Source organism: Conger conger, chromosome 6 (assembly GCF_963514075.1).
Source record: "Conger conger chromosome 6, fConCon1.1, whole genome shotgun sequence".
Taxonomy (NCBI): domain Eukaryota; kingdom Metazoa; phylum Chordata; class Actinopteri; order Anguilliformes; family Congridae; genus Conger; species Conger conger.
The window spans coordinates 23758784-23776489 of NC_083765.1; the positions used below are offsets into that span (position 1 = coordinate 23758784).

General features: G+C 42.7%; 1 protein-coding gene across 1 annotated transcript; it reads left to right on the plus strand.

Moving 5' to 3' along the window:
* Nucleotides 1-1615: 1615 nt before the first annotated feature.
* zgc:154142 (uncharacterized protein LOC555481 homolog) lies at nt 1616-17249 on the plus strand. Its single transcript, XM_061246893.1, has 20 exons — nt 1616-1754; nt 2748-2884; nt 3430-3523; nt 3934-4074; nt 4610-4707; nt 5251-5362; nt 5565-5747; nt 6227-6448; nt 7151-7291; nt 8602-8832; nt 9746-9931; nt 10924-11051; nt 11479-11555; nt 12280-12557; nt 13249-13412; nt 14331-14514; nt 15332-15550; nt 15779-15919; nt 16233-16472; nt 16897-17249. The coding sequence occupies exons 1-20, from the start codon at nt 1616-1618 to the stop codon at nt 17247-17249; spliced, it is 3468 nt and encodes a 1155-aa protein (XP_061102877.1).
* The last annotated feature ends 457 nt before the right edge of the window (nt 17250-17706 follow it).

Consider the following 17706-nt stretch of genomic DNA (forward strand, 5'->3'; position numbering starts at 1 on the left):
TGCAGTGAAGCCATCTCAGCCGAATGCTTTATTACTGCCGATCGATATGATGGCTTCAGTGACAGTTGAACAAGATATTGTTTGTCTACAATCCTCTCTGTCCACCACGGCCAGTCTGGGATGTTTGTGCTAGTTTAGTTTTACTGGAAACACTGACTAGTATTCAGGCAGAAAGATGTATTCATACATTTTAAATACTTAAAAGTCTTTTGAGTGACAATCAAGGGTTACCTGCAAATATAAAACCAAAATGGAAATTTACACAATTTGCATGAATAATGACATCGAGGGAAATCATGACTTATATTATAAGGTGCTATCTTTGTTCTGAGTGGTTTTGAGCTTCAAAGATACCAAAGTGAATGGGCTCCAGGCTATACAACCTTTTCAATTTTGCATTTTTTTAGCACACATATATTTAGTGCCCTATAAACAACGTATTTATGAACATAAATAGGTGGCAACAGAGCAACAACATCAAAAGCAATTATACACAACAGGCACTCAAGATAGCCTTCTGCGATTTCATTAGCATAACATTACAATCACTTGCAGCAATGTGGACACAGACCCATAAAATACTGTTGGTCCATTGGGTAGAAAAGGAAGAAGTTCACGCATTTAGTCACGTTGCAGCTAATATCAGCCAACCCGAGGTCCCTCATGGCTGAGTTATATTATCGGTTGCAGTTCTTCAAGGCCTTACAATTAGTCACATTCCTCAACAATTGCAAACAAAGTTGATATTATAGATAAATTCACATCAGTTTATGGGAGGTAATAATACATATCTAAAGGATAGATAGCCCCAGTGCCTATTTTTATTGCCACCCTTTATCATGAATAGATAGTAAAACGCTGCCTGTGGTTTAACAGAATGGGGGAATGTTTACTCATCAGGTCTTGCCTCCACTTTAATTCTATATGTCTCTCTGGACTGTATTGTAAAGGAATGGATATGTCGTTGGAGATTAATAGGTGACTGGGAAGCCAGTAAGTCCATAAATTCAACTTCACTGGCTTAGATAAAAGGTTCCCGATCTTTCTAATCATGTTTTATCAGCCACGTTTTCTGTGACTCACCCCTTTAAATAAAACATACTTTATTATAAAAATATTAGCAAATATGGGTTTTAACATGCATACACAATGTAACTACAGCTGGGCATATAACAAGCATAGCTTTTAATAAATAAAAAACATGAACTAAATGTATCATAGTTCATGTTTTTTTTTTTATCCCTCTCTTGATAATTTGGAGATCCCTGCTGAAGAGGCATTGTCCTCATTGGAGAATTCATCCACCACATAAGACATGTCCTTTTAATATTTCAACAATGAAGTTGAAAAATATAGGAGAACCACACACTGGCATAAAAATGGAAGAAATTCAAAAAAGAGGCTTTGGCAAAAATACAGAGTAGCAGTAGTATCCCAGTTGGGGATATTCTATTTGGTTAAGGGATATTCTATTTGGTAAAACAGTGATCTGAGGCCCTAAACTCGATCAAAGTACAAAAGTTGAGCGTCTCAAAGGTCGGGAGAGAGAGACTGTTATAAAGCCGGGATCGGGCAAGTCTTGCACACGCGTGCTCTGCAGAAGCACCACATCATCATGGGTCGCGGGTCCTTCACCACGCTGGAGAAATGCCTCATCGCTCTCTTTGTGGCTCTGACGGGAGTGTGCATCGGCATGGTCGTGGTATACGTCACAGAGCGCCAGTCCTCCACAGGGGCAGATGAAGGAGAAGGAGGTGAGTTTTATTAGAGGCCTCCACACAGTCTTTACTCCATCACAATAGAGATGCTGTGGCAGGACCTGAAAGAAGCAATACAACTTAAAACCTCTCAATTTGTCCAAAGTAAAGAAAGCAGTTAATTTATGCAAAGAAAAGTGAACTAAAAATTCCTCCACAGCAATGTGAAAGACTGATATCAAATTACAAGCTGAAATTTGGTTGAAATTATTGCAGGTAAAGCCGGTGGAACTAGTTATTCAGTTCAAGGGGGCAATGCATTTTTCACGGGTCATTTGGGTGTTTGATAACTTTTTTCTTTAAAGAAATGAAATCGCAATTTTAAAAATGTGTTTTGCATTTACTTGGGTTCCCTTTGTCTTGTCTTGCATTTTGTCTGACACCATTGAGTGTGACAAATATCCAATTATAGAGGAAATAAGGAAGGGGGCAAATTATTTTTCATGGCACTGCAGCTGACGGTTATTTTCAAGAAGCAGTATCTTACAGGTGGATTGTATTGTGGTTTTCTCGGGGTGTCAGCAGGTTGTAGTATCTAACGAAGGTGACTGTGCGCATTTACAGTGTGCGGATGTATGTGCTTGATTACACATCATCTCTATCAATGCTGTAAATTATTCATTGGCTGTTAAAAGGCTTATCTGCCGATATGTTGGGGCCAAGATTACACAGTATCAAGTGAAGTAAGTTATTTCTGATCATCAAATAAGTCCATGTAAATAAGTCTCTCAGAAAAAGGTACAAAAGCTTGTGGGTATATACAAGTGTACCCCGAGCCATTTAATGATTAATTTGTAAATCTTTTGCTTGCTAAAGGTATTTACTCAAATAACACAATTGTACCTTTCAGGGTACATTTTGGGAAATTTGTTCCTTAAAGAACAAAAATGTACCTCCACTGTAACTTTATTTCTGAAAGTGTATCAGTTCAACAGCATCGGTGAAATCAGGTCTGAAAATAAATTGTTAAAATGTCCTCTCCATTTACAGATGTGGTGGTCGACTCTGGATGTGGGAATCCACAGAAACTAATGGGGTCTTCAGGGGAGTTCACCAGCAAGAACTACCCAAATAGCTATGACAACGGCCGCAGCTGCAGCTGGCAGATCACTGTCAGCCCAGATAAGGTACTGTGCATAAAACAAAAACATAACACAGTATAAAAAATTAAAAAGCAGCTAGGAGCAAGCAGTTTTAAACAGCCCTAGACAGTTTTAAATAGCCCATATGATATGTATCGATGACATCGTACTTATTGTGTTCACTTATTCAGGCATTACATTGAATACATTTAGCAGATGCTCTTATCCAGTCACTGATGGGTGAAATGCCACATAAGCTGTGAATTCTGGGAGTAGTAGTATGTTTCAAAGGACCGACCAGTGAGTTTCAATCCCGGCAGTACCACCCTGATATCCAAATTACTGAAAATACACAGAAAATGCTAGATGGGTAAACTATGGGTCTTTTTTTACAGTTAGGGGTTCTTTTTGACTGATGAAACAATGATATGGTACACATTTTTATTAAGCAGAAATCTGACACTCAGCTTGGAACCCATTTGTAAGAATGTCCCTCTTGTGCACTGCCTTACTTCAGGTAAGATAGGTTACTTTAGTCGACTGCACTCTGTCATAGTTTAAGCAGCCCCTGGCACTCTGCTGTGATCTAGGTCATCCATTTGTGGTTTGAAGATTTCTCACTAGAGGAAACCGATGTGTGTTCATCAGATTTCGTCACTATACAGGACAACCTGGGAATCATTGGTAAGCATCAGAAACCGTTTACGGAATCCTTATGGTCTAACCGAAAGTACATTTAATATGGTATATACCCAGCTAGCAGTTCTGAGAATATTCAGTAATGGTATCAATAGGCTCTTTCTTTTTCATAGACTTTTTTCTTTTTCTTCTTCTGGAAATATGCCATTTAAGAACATTTTGCTTCACAGAAAGTTCCCCAGTTGCCCAAAAAAATAACAAGTTCAGCTAACCAACAATAAGGTGCATATAACGTCACTGCAACATTAAGAAATATTACACACAAAATAACTCGCCAAATTGAACATTCTGGGAACCAAAACTAACCTTCAGAAAACATTCTAAGAACTTTAAATTGTTGGCTGTGTATTTGGCAGAGCTCATGGTCTAATGTTTCTTTCTTTCTTGTTTTATAGGGAAATATTGCGGGCTCACAATACCTAAACCATTGGTTTCCCTGGGAAACAGTTTGGTGGTGTACTTTGACTCTAATGACCGTGGAACCGAAAAAGGATTCAAAGCCCGTTTTAGTGCAGTATCTCCAGAGAGCACTGCAGGTACTATAACTCCTCACTGTGTAACAGCCCAGTTCTCATGGATAATGCACAGAAAATATGTGAATTTAGGAAATAATCATCTTTTTTTGACAAATGCTCAAAATGGCCAGCGTAACCAATATGACACAAGAGGTCGTGCCGTATCCTCAATACAGTCATGGCTACAGGGGTGTTGTTAGCCATGACCATGATACATAGAAACACTCAATTGATTAATACACAATATTATTTTGCAGAGTGATACTGTTTACAAACAGGCAGTTTGAATAACTGTTACTGAATCTGATTTACAATCACTGAAGAATGCGGTCTCAGCCAATCAGCATCCAGCATCAAAAGAACCCATTTTATAGAGCCTTTACCACGTCCACTTCCGCACTATATGTGAAGCTCTTTTGGGAGTTCAGCTAAGAAGCCCTGTTGTACTAAAGGAAGAATGCAGGAAGGGCATCTTCTTCAGCAGAAAGGTGTGGGTGATGAAGCCCCTGTGGAGGTCAGTGTGACCAAAGTCTCTATTTCTTCTCTATGTTTCCAGACATTTCCGGAGGTGGTGGCCACCTACAAGGCACCAGTGGGGACATCCAGAGTCCAGGGTTTCCTGCGCAGAATTATGAGAATGGGGCACTGTACCAGGTACTACCTCCACTGCCCCCTTATCTGTGGGGGTTAAGCTGATCATTGGTAGTTGAGTCTGCATGGATCCCCTAATTGGGGAGCTGTAATGCTCTTAGTTAGTAGACTGACTGAACTACAAATTACTCCTGTTTCTTTGAGCCAATTGTCTTTCAATGTCTGACATTTGTGTCGTGTATTGATCATAATATTTCCACAGCTGTTGGTAATATTGGGAGATTCAAAGAGAAAGCTCTTCACTTGAATGAAGGAATTAGCAAACTTGCTCAACATGAATTATTACTCTGTTATTATTGTGAGTGGGCTTATTATGGCAAAAAAAAGTTATCAGAATGCAAGTGAATAAGTGTAAAACACAGATTTTTCAAATGTCCTGATGTTCGAAATATGCAGAATTCCATGGCTAGAGTGACCACGGTGTTTACTAGCAGGTGTTAGTACTGTTCATTAGTAGTGCTGTTTGTGTGAAACCCCATGGGATCTCTGCTGTTACTATAGTAGTGGTGTTTGGGTGGATCTCTAAAACTGCTCTTTGGGTTTCAGTGGAGGATCACAGTGCCTGAAGGAGAGCAGATCAGGCTCACGTTCTTCTCCTTTGATCTCGTGCCGGACTACTGTGGAGACTACGTGGATGTTTATGACTCGAATCTCTTGGGTAAAGGATAATCACACATAAAATGAACGAATGATTGCAGTGAATGCTTATTTATGCTTCACAAAAACAGATTGACAAGGCCCTCGTAAATCTAATATAACACATTAAATCAGGCTTGCTTAGCCTAATCCGGCAATGATTTTTCAACAAGAATAAGAAATTTGGTTCAAAAACAGAGAACTTAAAAGGTTTGTCTTCTTAGGTCATTTTTGTGGTGGCAAGATTCCCAGTTCAGTGGTCTCCAGTGGCAACACCATGGTGGTCCGATTCAAAACGGACAACTCGCTAAGTGGTGCTGGCTTCAGCGCCACCTACAGGCTGGCCAGTACTAAGCCTATTCCCAGCACCACACCTTCCACTGTCACAACAACACCGGCACCATTAGGTAAGGCCTCCGTCAACACTTCTACACTAGCTTTGTACATGTTTACTCCACCAAATATAAGGATTTTATCTCTTTCCTGTAGAATTCTGTATTCTCCCTGACTGCCTGCAAAGTTCATTAGCCTCTTTGGCTTCCTGTGAAGCTGCCTTATTAACCAACGACCAGTAAACAAACCTCAATCAGTGCAAAATGAAGTGAGCACTTATTCCTGTTTTTCCACATAGCTTATTTGGCTCTCCAATTCCAGTATTTTTTCAATTACTTTCCAAAGATAGTGACAATGTGCAAAGACCCTTAATACAAAGACCTAATATCTGTGCTTGAACAGAAAGAAACAAAGCCGCCGACAGCAAAAAAAAAAAGAAACGTGATGGATTCAATTGGCACGGGGGTATTTTGCAAAATAAACTACAGCCCCCTTGTTCCATCCAGGTCATCTGAAGTGCATCGTCATTGACTGATTTCCCCCTGTATTTTAGATTCAGGCTGCGGCAGCAACGGGCTGCAGATGGGCCGTAGAGGTGTGATCCAATCCAAAGATTTCCCACAGTCCTACCCAGCCGACCTGTCGTGTGTGTGGACTATCACGGTGCCCGAGGGCTTCCTGGCAAGGCTAACAATCACTGACATATCTGTGGTGGGGGAGGCCGGAAACTGCGGAGTAGACGGACTGGATGTGGCAGACGGTCTGCAGTGGCTGGGTACGCACCGTCAGCGCCGCTAGTGCTAGCCGCTAGTGCTAGCCGCTATAGCGCTGCAACATGTGCCAGTCCACTCAATAATTAAACACACAAACAATAAACGCAGGCTGTTTAAACATTTGTTTGGACAAATGTGTGCTCCCGTTTTGAAGAACCTTCGACCTGGCCAGAACACAGGACCTCTCATGTTTGTATGTGTGTTGACTTAATCTAAATGCAATACATCTAATATTACACTACATTACATTAATTTAGCAGGCACTCTTATATGGATGTTGTTGAAACATAAGGGCACTAGTGTATTTGACACAGAAATGTGTAAATTTGGACAAAATCTTTGTAAATTGACATCTCCTATGATTTCACTTAAGCTCTATTCATGAAGTTTTTTGGTGTGAGTAGTGGTGCTCTGAGTACATTACATTACATTATTGGCATTTGGCAGACGTTCTTATCCAGAGCGACGTACAGTTGATTAGACTAAGCAGGAGACAATCCTCCCCTGGATCAACGCAGGGTTAAGGGCCTTGCTCAACGGCTGTGCGGATCTTATTGTGGCTACACCGGGATTAGAACCACTGACCTTGCGTGTCCCAGTCATTTACCTTAACCACTACGCTACAGGCTGCCCTGTAGCAGAGTGTTTTGTATTCTACAGACAGGTGGCTGCGATGGTGTCTCAATGCTACGCCTCTTTTTCAGGAAAACACTGCGGGTACATTCTCCCTCCCGTCCTCATCAGTTCCGATAACAAACTGTCCGTCAGCTTCCTCTCTGACTCCCGATTGACCGACCAAGGCTTCTCTGCCAGGTGGGAGGCGACATACCCCGAGGACATTGGAGGTAAGAGAGACACCTGGCACGGGTATTGTCGGCCAAAGAGTCAGCCGCAATCTTTAAAGAGCTACAAAAGTCACGTGAAATATATTGCCTTAGAGCCTGATTTGTGTAGTAAATGATATGTACATTGTACAGAGGGCAACAATACCACTGAATAACGTAGCACATACAACAGATAAGATATATATTATCAGAGATTCAATTAGTAGGACAGAAGTTTTTCTGAAAGTGTTCTTTATTATGTTTTCCAAAGAAAATAAGAAATGGGCCATTTCTAGCCAAGCCACTTATGTACAGATCTGCTTTGCCTCATTTGCCTCAAAACAAGATATTTTATTCAGTTGGCACAGAATGGTAGCAGTGGTATCACACTCTTCCCTAGCCCAGCTGAGCAACATACACAGTAGTAGCAAACTGAATGAAAGTTTATCAGCAGGCTGTGTATTTGCTTGCAGCAGCAGTTCTGGAGAAGGTGCTTATTCTTATTCATTGGTTTCACCTCAAGTCATGCCCCAGGTGTGAAGTGATGAGGTTTTAGCGAGGATCAGTGGTGTGGCACAGCTCCAATGTTCTCAGTGAAGAAAAATCAAAATTTACTTCTTTAAATGCAATATGTCTTTAATCCATTATGATTTTGGGGTGCTGCTGAGACATTTCTGACAGTTGCCAGATGGGGCAAGTGGACATGTCATGACACATGTGTAACAATACACTGAGATACAGCAGTGGTTCCCAACCCTGTTCCTATCCTGTAGATTTTCATTCCATCCCTAATAAATCACACCCCATTCAACAGCTAGAGCAGATCTGCCCAACCCTGTTCCTGGAGATATACTATCCTGTAGGTTTTCACTCCAACCCTAATAAAGCACACCGCATTCAACAGCTAGAGCAGATCTGCCCAACCCTGTTCCTGGAGATATACTATCCTGTAGGTTTTCACTCCAACCCTAATAAAACACATCTCATTCAACAACAAGATATCTTGTTGAGCGAGTAATGGGCAGAATCAGGAGTACCAAATTAGGGCTGAAATGAAAATCTGAGGTGGGCTAGGAGGGCTATATCAATTTCTGGTTTTCATGCCAACTTCTGCCTTTAATGACTTAATTAGCCCAACATTTACATCATCTGACATTTTCGCTACATTTCCTGATAAGGAAACCTACGAGTGAACCAGTATTGGTGTGTACAGCTAGTTCATTTTGCCAGGGTAATTGGTGGAAAGAAAAACCCACACACACACCGGTCCTCCAGGACAGGAATTGCCCACCACTGCTTTGGAGTGAACACCTGTGTAATGTCATCTGCAGAGATCCAGGGATGTGGAGGGGCTTCGCACGAGGAGGTTGGAGTCATAAAGTCAAAAAACTGGCCCATGAACTATGCAGCAAACAGCCAGTGCCTGTGGATTATCCAGGTGCCGGTTGGGAAGACCATAACTCTAACCTTCACGCATTTTGAAGTGGAGGAGTCTGACCCGCTGATTGCAAGGTGCTACGATAGCGTGCTTGTCTATGATGGCATGAATGCCGAAGCAAAGGGTGGGTGAACAGAAAAACTCTCAGCTCATTTTTGCATGTAAAGTCATACAGGAAAAGTTATGTTATATTATGTTAATTGGATAATTGGATATTCATTTAAATGCCAAGTGGACATCTCAAGCCTTTGCCCGATTGTCAGAAAATGCACAATGACAATAGTCCAACAATGCACAATGATAGAAACTCACAATCTTTTCTTTTTTTATCTTCTGGCATGTACACTGAGTGAGCACTTTATTAGGTAGACCTGTACATCAGCTTGTTAATACAAATATTTAATCAGCCAATCCTGTGGCAGCAACTAAACGCATAAAAGAATGCAAATATGGTCAAGACCAAATGTCAGAATAGGGAACAAATGTGATCTAAGTGACTCTGGAATGAGTGTTGTGCCAGACAGGGTGGTTTGAGTATCTCAGAAGCTCACAGACAACAGGCCCTAGAGTTTGCAGAGAATGGTGCAAAAAGCAAAAAACATCCAGTGAGCAGCAGTTCTTATGGGCAAAAACGCATTGAGAGAGGTCAGAGGAGAAGGGCAGACTGGTCAAAGCTGACAGGAAGAAGGTGACAGTAATGCAAATAACCACACATTACAACAGTGGTATGCAGAAGAGCATCTCTGAACACACAACGCATCAAACCTGTTCAGTGAATAGGCTACAGCAGCAGAACACCAATAAGTAAAAATAAATAAGTGTAATAAATACCTAATAGAGTGCTCAGTGAATGTACACAATCAGTAAAATGAGGTGGGTTTAGTGGACTAATTTAAGCAAGCAGCACCACCAGTGAAGTTAGTCAGCATTATCCAGGCTTTGTTTCTGAAATATTATCACTGATGTGTAGAAGCTTGAAATGCAGCAGAATGAATGAAGTTCTGCCCCTCTCCACTGCTGTGTCTGAACGGTACCAGGCCCGTTCTGTGGGTCCAAAATCCCAGACGTGATCCAGAGCACAGGAAACCAGCTGCTGATGCGCTTCCGCTCTGATTTCCTCACCGAGGCAAAAGGGTTTAGGGCCCATTGGACGACTGACCCCTCCCAGCCCGCCCCGACAGAGCCTCCAACGCCGCCCAACCCCTGGGATGACATCCCCATCGGTAACCACAACCCGTCCCACCCCAGGGGCCAGTATCATGAAGCAGGATTAATGAGTTCCAGGTTTTACTCAATGCAACAACAACAACTATTTTTTATTATTTAAAATATCTTATTTAGTAGCGTAATAATTTCTGTTCATATTTTTGGCCTGAAAAACAGGTTCAATGAATAATGGGAATTGAAAAAAGGCAGGTTTATAGCTAGAGATATAAATGTGTTGGTGACTGAATTTTTATTGCAATCGTGACATTGAAAAATACTTCATACATAATATGCTGGAATTAGAATTTATCAGAACCTAGCATAATTGTTTAAATATAGATTAGAGACAGGCCTTGCAAGTGTGAAAAAATATTACATATTTTCAGCGCTTTTGCATCGATTTTACCAATATGTGCTAGTCGGTTCACTCATACTGTACGCTGACAATTTCTCTGAGTAGACTGCTGTTAATGTCTTTAAAGGAGTAACATGGTGGTTGAATGTGACACTTACCAGTTGTCTTTAGGCAACAATAAAACAAATGTACATAATTATTGTATTATCCAGTCATTTAAATGTATTTTAAAACATATTTTTCTGAATTTCCCACTATAAAAGTTCACCCAAACTGTCTGGGCGTTGTAATGAGAACTGTCAATTATCTACGACGTGCCCCCACTTTCCTCTAGGCCACTTTCCTCTAGGCCAGCGGCGCAAACTGTGGGTTACGAGTTATAGGGGAGGGATGAGGGGAGTGGTTATCATGTGATGTACTACTAGGAGAACATTCTCAGCCGGTTGAAAATAGGATGATAAATTAAAACGCTTACTTCTTCAAAACAAAAGAACGGACATATTTAATACTTTCATCGGGTTTCTTCAATGCCGTTGTGCAAATTGCATATAAAAACCTAGAAAGTGTGACCAACCACACTGTTACTCCTTTATCCTTTTGACACAAACCTAAAGGGTCAGGTATTTACTAACTGTTTTACCTACTGTACCTTAGACTGGCCTGAAACCTGTGGCACCCCTGCCATTCCCCCGATGATCAACTCACGCATCGTCAACGGCGTGCCAGCCAAACCTCACTCCTGGCCCTGGCAGGTTTCCATGCAGGTAATTCCAGAAAGCCAGGTGTGGCTTTACCTGCAGCAGGAAGTAGAGGGTATATCACCAAGCAGGATTACTGGGATAAGTTCACCAAGTAAAACCTGGAACTATCCCAAAACTAGAACATGGACTGAAGTAAAAACAGCTCTTCTGGGTTTTACTCAATGAACTTATCCAGCAAACTCAGTAATCCTACTTTGTGATATACCCCCAGGCGTGTTTGGGTACATCAGCCCCAGGGAGTGTGTGGCGCTGTTTGAAGAATTCAGCTATTCTCATGTGTGTGACTGGTTTGGACATTAGTGCTGGTTTGGACATTAGCATTAGCACTGGTTTGAACATTAGCATAAGTGCCAGTTTGGACATTAGCATTAGCGCTGGTTTGGACATTTCCACTGATAGTCTGTGACCCTCCACCCTTGTGCAGGTGTGGCCTGCCAACCGACCGCAGCCAACGTTCTTTCACACATGTGGAGGGACCCTCATTCACAAGAACTGGGTTTTAACTGCAGCTCACTGCTTCATACAGTAAGACATTCACTCTTTATATAATAAGCCTTTAGTTTTTATACATTTAGCCTTTAAATTTAATCTAATCTCTTTTGTAATTTTAAAGTAGGGATTCCTTACAGAAACCTTCAATGCTGATCTCTATATCGGTCAAATATTTGTCATTAAATACTGTTTGTAAGCATTTTTAATTTAACTGGAGGATTACTGGCTACTGTGTCACTGCATAATGATTGTAAAAAATAAGTCATGAATCCAAGTAAGACAGAAAACTTAATCTCACTGGCACCCATACCCATGCACACACAGAAAAGCATGGATGAACAGATACATCATAAAACGCATATACAAACTCACACATGAATACAGACAATATGCTAAGAGTGTTAATTTTTGGTTTGGTGAGGGCTCATTATCCTGTAGGGCAGGGATCAGCAAGTCACAATCCTAGTTAGGTGTGAAGACAGTTTGGCCAATCAGTAGCACTGATTACCTGGGAGTCGCTCTGTTGTGCGGTGTATAGATACACCGACAGTATGTTACAGTAAGTGTTGACCATGCTAGCAGTAACACTCGCTCTGTTGTGCGGTGTATAGATACACCGACAGTATGTTTCAGTAAGTGTTGACCATGCTAGCAGTAACACTCGCTCTGTTGTGTGGTGTATAGATACACAGACAGTATGTTACAGTAAGTGTTGCCCATGTTAGCAGTAACACTCGCTCTGTTGTGTGGTGTATAGATATGCAGATGAACTCCCCCGCTGGCGCATGTGTTTTGGGAAGCACAACCTGACACTGACGGAGCCCACTGAGCAGTGCCTGTCCGTGATGGGCATATACAGGCATGAGGGCTTCAAGTACCCGCAGCTGCCCACCGTGGAGTTCGACATCGCCCTGGTGCGGCTGGACGGGGAGGTCCTCCCCACTGAAGAGGTCAGCTTCGCCTGCTGGCCCCCCCTGGAGGAGGTTCTGCCGGAGGGGAAGAAGTGCTACGCTACGGGCTGGGGTGATGAGACAGGTGAGGCTCTGCCCCTTCTCTTACCCTGAGGTGGGAGGTGAGAGTGGGGAGACCATACCCCTCTTTAAACTATGGTCTCTTCTGGAATCTGTATGAATCTCATTACCATATATGGGCGGCCTGTAGCATAGCGGTTAAGGTACATGACTGGGACACGCAAGGTCGGGGGTTCGATCCCCAGTGTAGCCACAATAACAGCCATTGGGCCCTTGAGCAAGGCCCTTAACCCTGCATTGCTCCAGGGGAGGACTGTCTCCTGCTTAGTCTAAAGAACTGTATGTCGCTCTGGATAAGAGCGTCTGCCAAATGTCAATAATGAAATATAATCAAAAATCATGTTTGATATTAGGCAGTGCTAAACTTCTCAATGTTGTGTAGTATCCATTTCAAGCCAAACTGTGCTCCCAAAATCACTGGGCCATCAGTGAGATTCAACAGGCAGCTTAATTACCATCTATAGAAACAGCAAGTAAAATTAGTTACCAGTTAGTTATTCATGGTGGTAATTATCAAAATAAAACTGATGATGATCTTAATTATTATTTTCATCTTGTAGTCCTGACACTTAATAAACAGTACAAAGCTTTGATGGTGAAATGGAATGTGAAACACTGCAGCTAATAGAGTTGACTTTTGATTAAAGTTTCCGGATAAATGAGCACTGAATCTCGCCCTGTCCCCTTACAACAAGGCAACTCCACCGAGCCCAAGGTGGCAGAGACTCTCAACCAGGTGGACCTACCTGTGGTCCCCTATGACACTTGCAAGAGGATGGATTACTGGTGGTTCCAGGTCAAGCCCTCTATGATCTGCTCTGGCTACAACAGCCCAGACGAGCTGAAGTCGGTGTGCCAGGTCTGTACCTCTGGGGGTTTAATAAGCTTGAGGTGGGCACTGCTAACAGCCACCGTAGAGCAGAGGACATCTTAGCTGGGTTTCCCATGGGGAACCACATTGAAACAAAATCAATGTAGCTTTTTAGTATCATTTCTGCATATTATTATTATCCATCCATCCATTATCTGAACCCACTTATCCTGAATAGGGTCACAGGGGGGCTGGAGCCTATCCCAGCATACATTGGGCGAAAGGCAGGAATACACCCTGGACAGGTCACCAGTCCATCGCAGGGCACACACACCATTCACTCACACACTCATAACTACGGGCAATTTAGACTTTCCAATCAGCCTAACCTGCATGTCTTTGGACTGTGGAAGGAAACCGGAGTACCCGGAGGAAACTCACGCAGTCACGGGGAGAACATGCAAACTCCGCACAGAGAGGCCCTGGCCAACAGGGATTCGAACCCAGGACCTCCTTGCTGTGAGGTGGCAGTGCTACCCACTGCACCATCTGTGCCGCCTATTATTATTATTAATAATAATAATAATAATAATAATAATTATTATTATTATTATTATTATTATTATTATTATTATTGAGGCCTTTATTTTGGGGGGTTTTCAAAGCAGGAGCTTCAATAAAATACAATTGTGAAACATTCCCTCTGTTTCTTTGATGCAGTGTTCACTTTGGGAGTTTGATACACTAGTGTATTTTACTGGAGCATGTAGGAATGATGTATATGTATTTGGGAGTGATGCAATTGTTTATTAAATGGGAGCAGACCTGGGTCAAATACAAAACTGTTTTTGTTGGATTACGTATTTAACCGAGGTCTGAATCGGCTGTAGAGAAGAAATGCATTCCGCGTTAGGGTTGGCATAGTATGTGTCCGACTGAAGGGGGGGGGCTCTCTCCCTGGTACAGGGGGACTCTGGAGGTCCTCTGGTTTGCCAGGACAATTCCACCAGCCCCTGGGAGGTCCACGGCATCACCAGCTTCGGGCCGATCGGCTGCATCATGGACAAGAAGCCCAGTGTTTTCACACGAGTGTCGGCCTACCTGCCCTGGATTGAGCAGGTTATCCGCAAGAAACTCTACGACCTCTACAGTATGATGTCTCTCCATGCTCCTATTATTCCTGCGTTTGGTTGACTAATGTGTGCATCATTGTATTAAAAAACAGAAAGAAGAGGCCCTTGTTTGTGATAGTGGCATTTACTTCGTTTGGCATATACTCTAACCTTACTTACAATGTCAACTTGGCAAAATGAGCAAATTTGATCATTGAATTAGTGTTTTGTTAATTAAGGGTTGTGTTACGTGCTTTGTTCATTAGTTCACATGTTGATTAGTGGTGCTTTTGCTAATAAGCGATGCTTCGCGCATTAGTTAGCATGTGGATTAGCAGTGCTTTCTTAATTAGCAGTGCTTTGCTCCTTAGTTAGCATGTTGACTAGCAGTGCTTTGATCCTTAGTTAGCATGTTGATTAGTGGTGCTTTTGCTGATTAGTGGTGCTTTGCTCCTTAGTTAGCATGTTGATTAGTGGTGCTTTGCTCCCTAGTTAGCATGTTGACTAGTGGTGCTTTGCTCTTTCGTTAGCATGTTGACTAGCGGTGCTTTTTGCGCATTAGTTAGCATGTGGATTAGCAGTGCTTTCTTAATTAGCAGTGCTTTGCTCCTTAGTTAGCATGTTGACTAGCAGTGCTTTGATACTTAGTTAGCATGTTGATTAGTGGTGCTTTTGCTGATTAGTGGTGCTTTGCTCCTTAGTTAGCATGTTGACTAGCGGTGCTTTGCTCCTTAGTTAGCATGTTGACTAGCGGTGCTTTGCTCCATAGTTAGCATGTTGACTAGCAGTTGATTAGCATGCAAAGTGGTGCTTGCTCTGCTTAACTGTGCTCATTGGGGTGGCTCTTTCCTGTAGGCTCTGGGTGTGGAGGGGCAAAAGACGTGACTGGGCTGAGGGGAAGCCTCTCCACCATGAACCACCCACGTACTTACAGCAACAATGCTGCCTGCTCCTGGAACATCAAAGCCCCTCTGGGGAAACTTGTGCGTCTGCACTTCCACAACTTCTCCCTGGAGGACAGCCAGTTCTGCATGAGCGACCAGCTCCAGCTCTTTGACCACATCGGCTCTCTGGGTATACCACACTCCCACATGCCGCAACACTATTGCCACCATACTACTCCTTTACTTCTACTCCTTTAATTCTACTTCTGTAATGTCACTGCCATTATACTGCTGCTGTTTCTGTTAAAGAAGTCCAGGGGGACAGATGGGCTACTGTGACATGTTATATATGTTGCATAGCAGAAACTTAGTGTGCGCGTGTTTGTTTGTGTGTATGTGTGCGTGTGTTGTATTGCAGGCACTCACTGTGGAAGCGGTTTGCCCGGTGATCTGGTGACCACCAGTGACACTCTGAATGTTCAGTTCGCTTCAAATTTCAGAGTGGTGGACACTGGCTTCCGCGCATCCTGGACTGCCATAGACCCAGCAGACATTTCTGGTGAGATGCACCACAGTTACACCATAGAGTTATACCATAGAGTAACACCATAGAGTTATACCATAGAGTAACACCATAAAGTTACACCATAGATCACAAACAACCCCATAGAGTTACACGATAGACGTGGAGCAGACAGACATCCTCATTGAGATACACCATAGTTATACCATAGACATGGAGAACAGACATCCTCATTGAGATACATCATAGAGTTATACCATGGATGTGGCACACACAGACATCCTCATTGAGCCATATCACAGGGCCCACAGACATAACCAAGCATACCACTATTTTCCTTTACTTTCAGCTGAGGTGAACTGCGGCGGACATTTTGAGGGTGAGCAGGGGGAGTTTGCATCCCCCGGCTGGCCCAAAGCTTTTTACCCCGCTCTGAAGGCCTGCAGCTGGCGAATCACAGTGGAGTCCGGGCAAAAGATTTACATGAACTTCACAGCGTTCTACCTGCAGGGTCAGAATGTGCTGGGAGACTGTAACGATCACGTGACCATCTATGACGGAGTGCAAGCAGACTTTTCCATTCCTTATGGTCGGTATTATAACTTTCCTTCATACGCATCCTATTTGATCTGAAATGTCTATTCTTTATCATCTAATTTAAATGTCTTTTTTTATATTATATATATTGACATCTCAGATAATAACACTGGCTGAAAACCCTATGGTGTTGTCTAATAGGTTTCTCAAGCAGAATTATTAGTTGTAGATCTTGTGACATCTTAGCTGGGTGAGAGTGACAAAAAGATGAGTGACAAAAGATACATTTTAAAGAATAGATTCTTTGCCCAGTCTAGCCACTGTTGGGCCCTTGAACAAGGCCCTTATCTTCACATTGCTCCAGGGGGATTGTACCCTGCTTATACTAATCCACTGTACGTCTCTTTGAATAAAAGTCTCAGCTTTTTAACTGATTTTATTATTTATTTAAGCCAAGTGACTCAATCTCCACACAGGTCCGTACTGTGGATCCACTGCCCCACCAGCTCTGACCACCCAGGGAAACGCTGCCATCATCCGCTTCCTCAGCAATGGAGCCGTGCAGAACAGAGGTTTCCATGTAAAATGGAAAGCTGTCTCTTCTGCCCCAACAGACGCCCCAACAACCAAACCCATCACAGACACCCCAAAACCCCCACCCATCACAGACACCCCAACAACCAAACCCATCACAGACGCCCCAATAACCAAACCCATCACAGACACCCCAACAACCAAACCCATCACAGACGCCCCAACAATCCCACCCATCACAGACGCCCCAACAATCCCACCCATCACAGAAGCCAAAATCACCACTCAGTTGTAGTAATACACTCCATTATTACTACCTGGGACACCAGGTGTTAATTTTTTATACCTCAAGCAAATAAAGGAGCGAATGTACTGATACCCCCAGCCAAGCCCTCCTGGAGTACTTTCACCAGGGTTATCTCCACCTTGAGTGACTAAAGAAGAAGAGGACTCTCCTTCTCCTCACACAGACACTGGCATCAGAAGATGGGGGTTTCTAAACAGAAGAAATCTATTTCCTAGTGTGCGTGCGTGTGTGTATAATGAAGCTCTCAAAATGTAAGGGAAGGGAGATAATTTGGTTCTCAGAAATGCCACAACCAAAAACCTTTTTTTCTGTAAATTATGTTTTGCTATTTTATTCATCTGAAAAATCAGTCTACCATAGTTGAATACAGGTATACAGGTCTGAATTTTCAGCATGGTCCTGTTTTTTTAGCTTGTATGATTCCTGTACATATCGAATGGCAAAG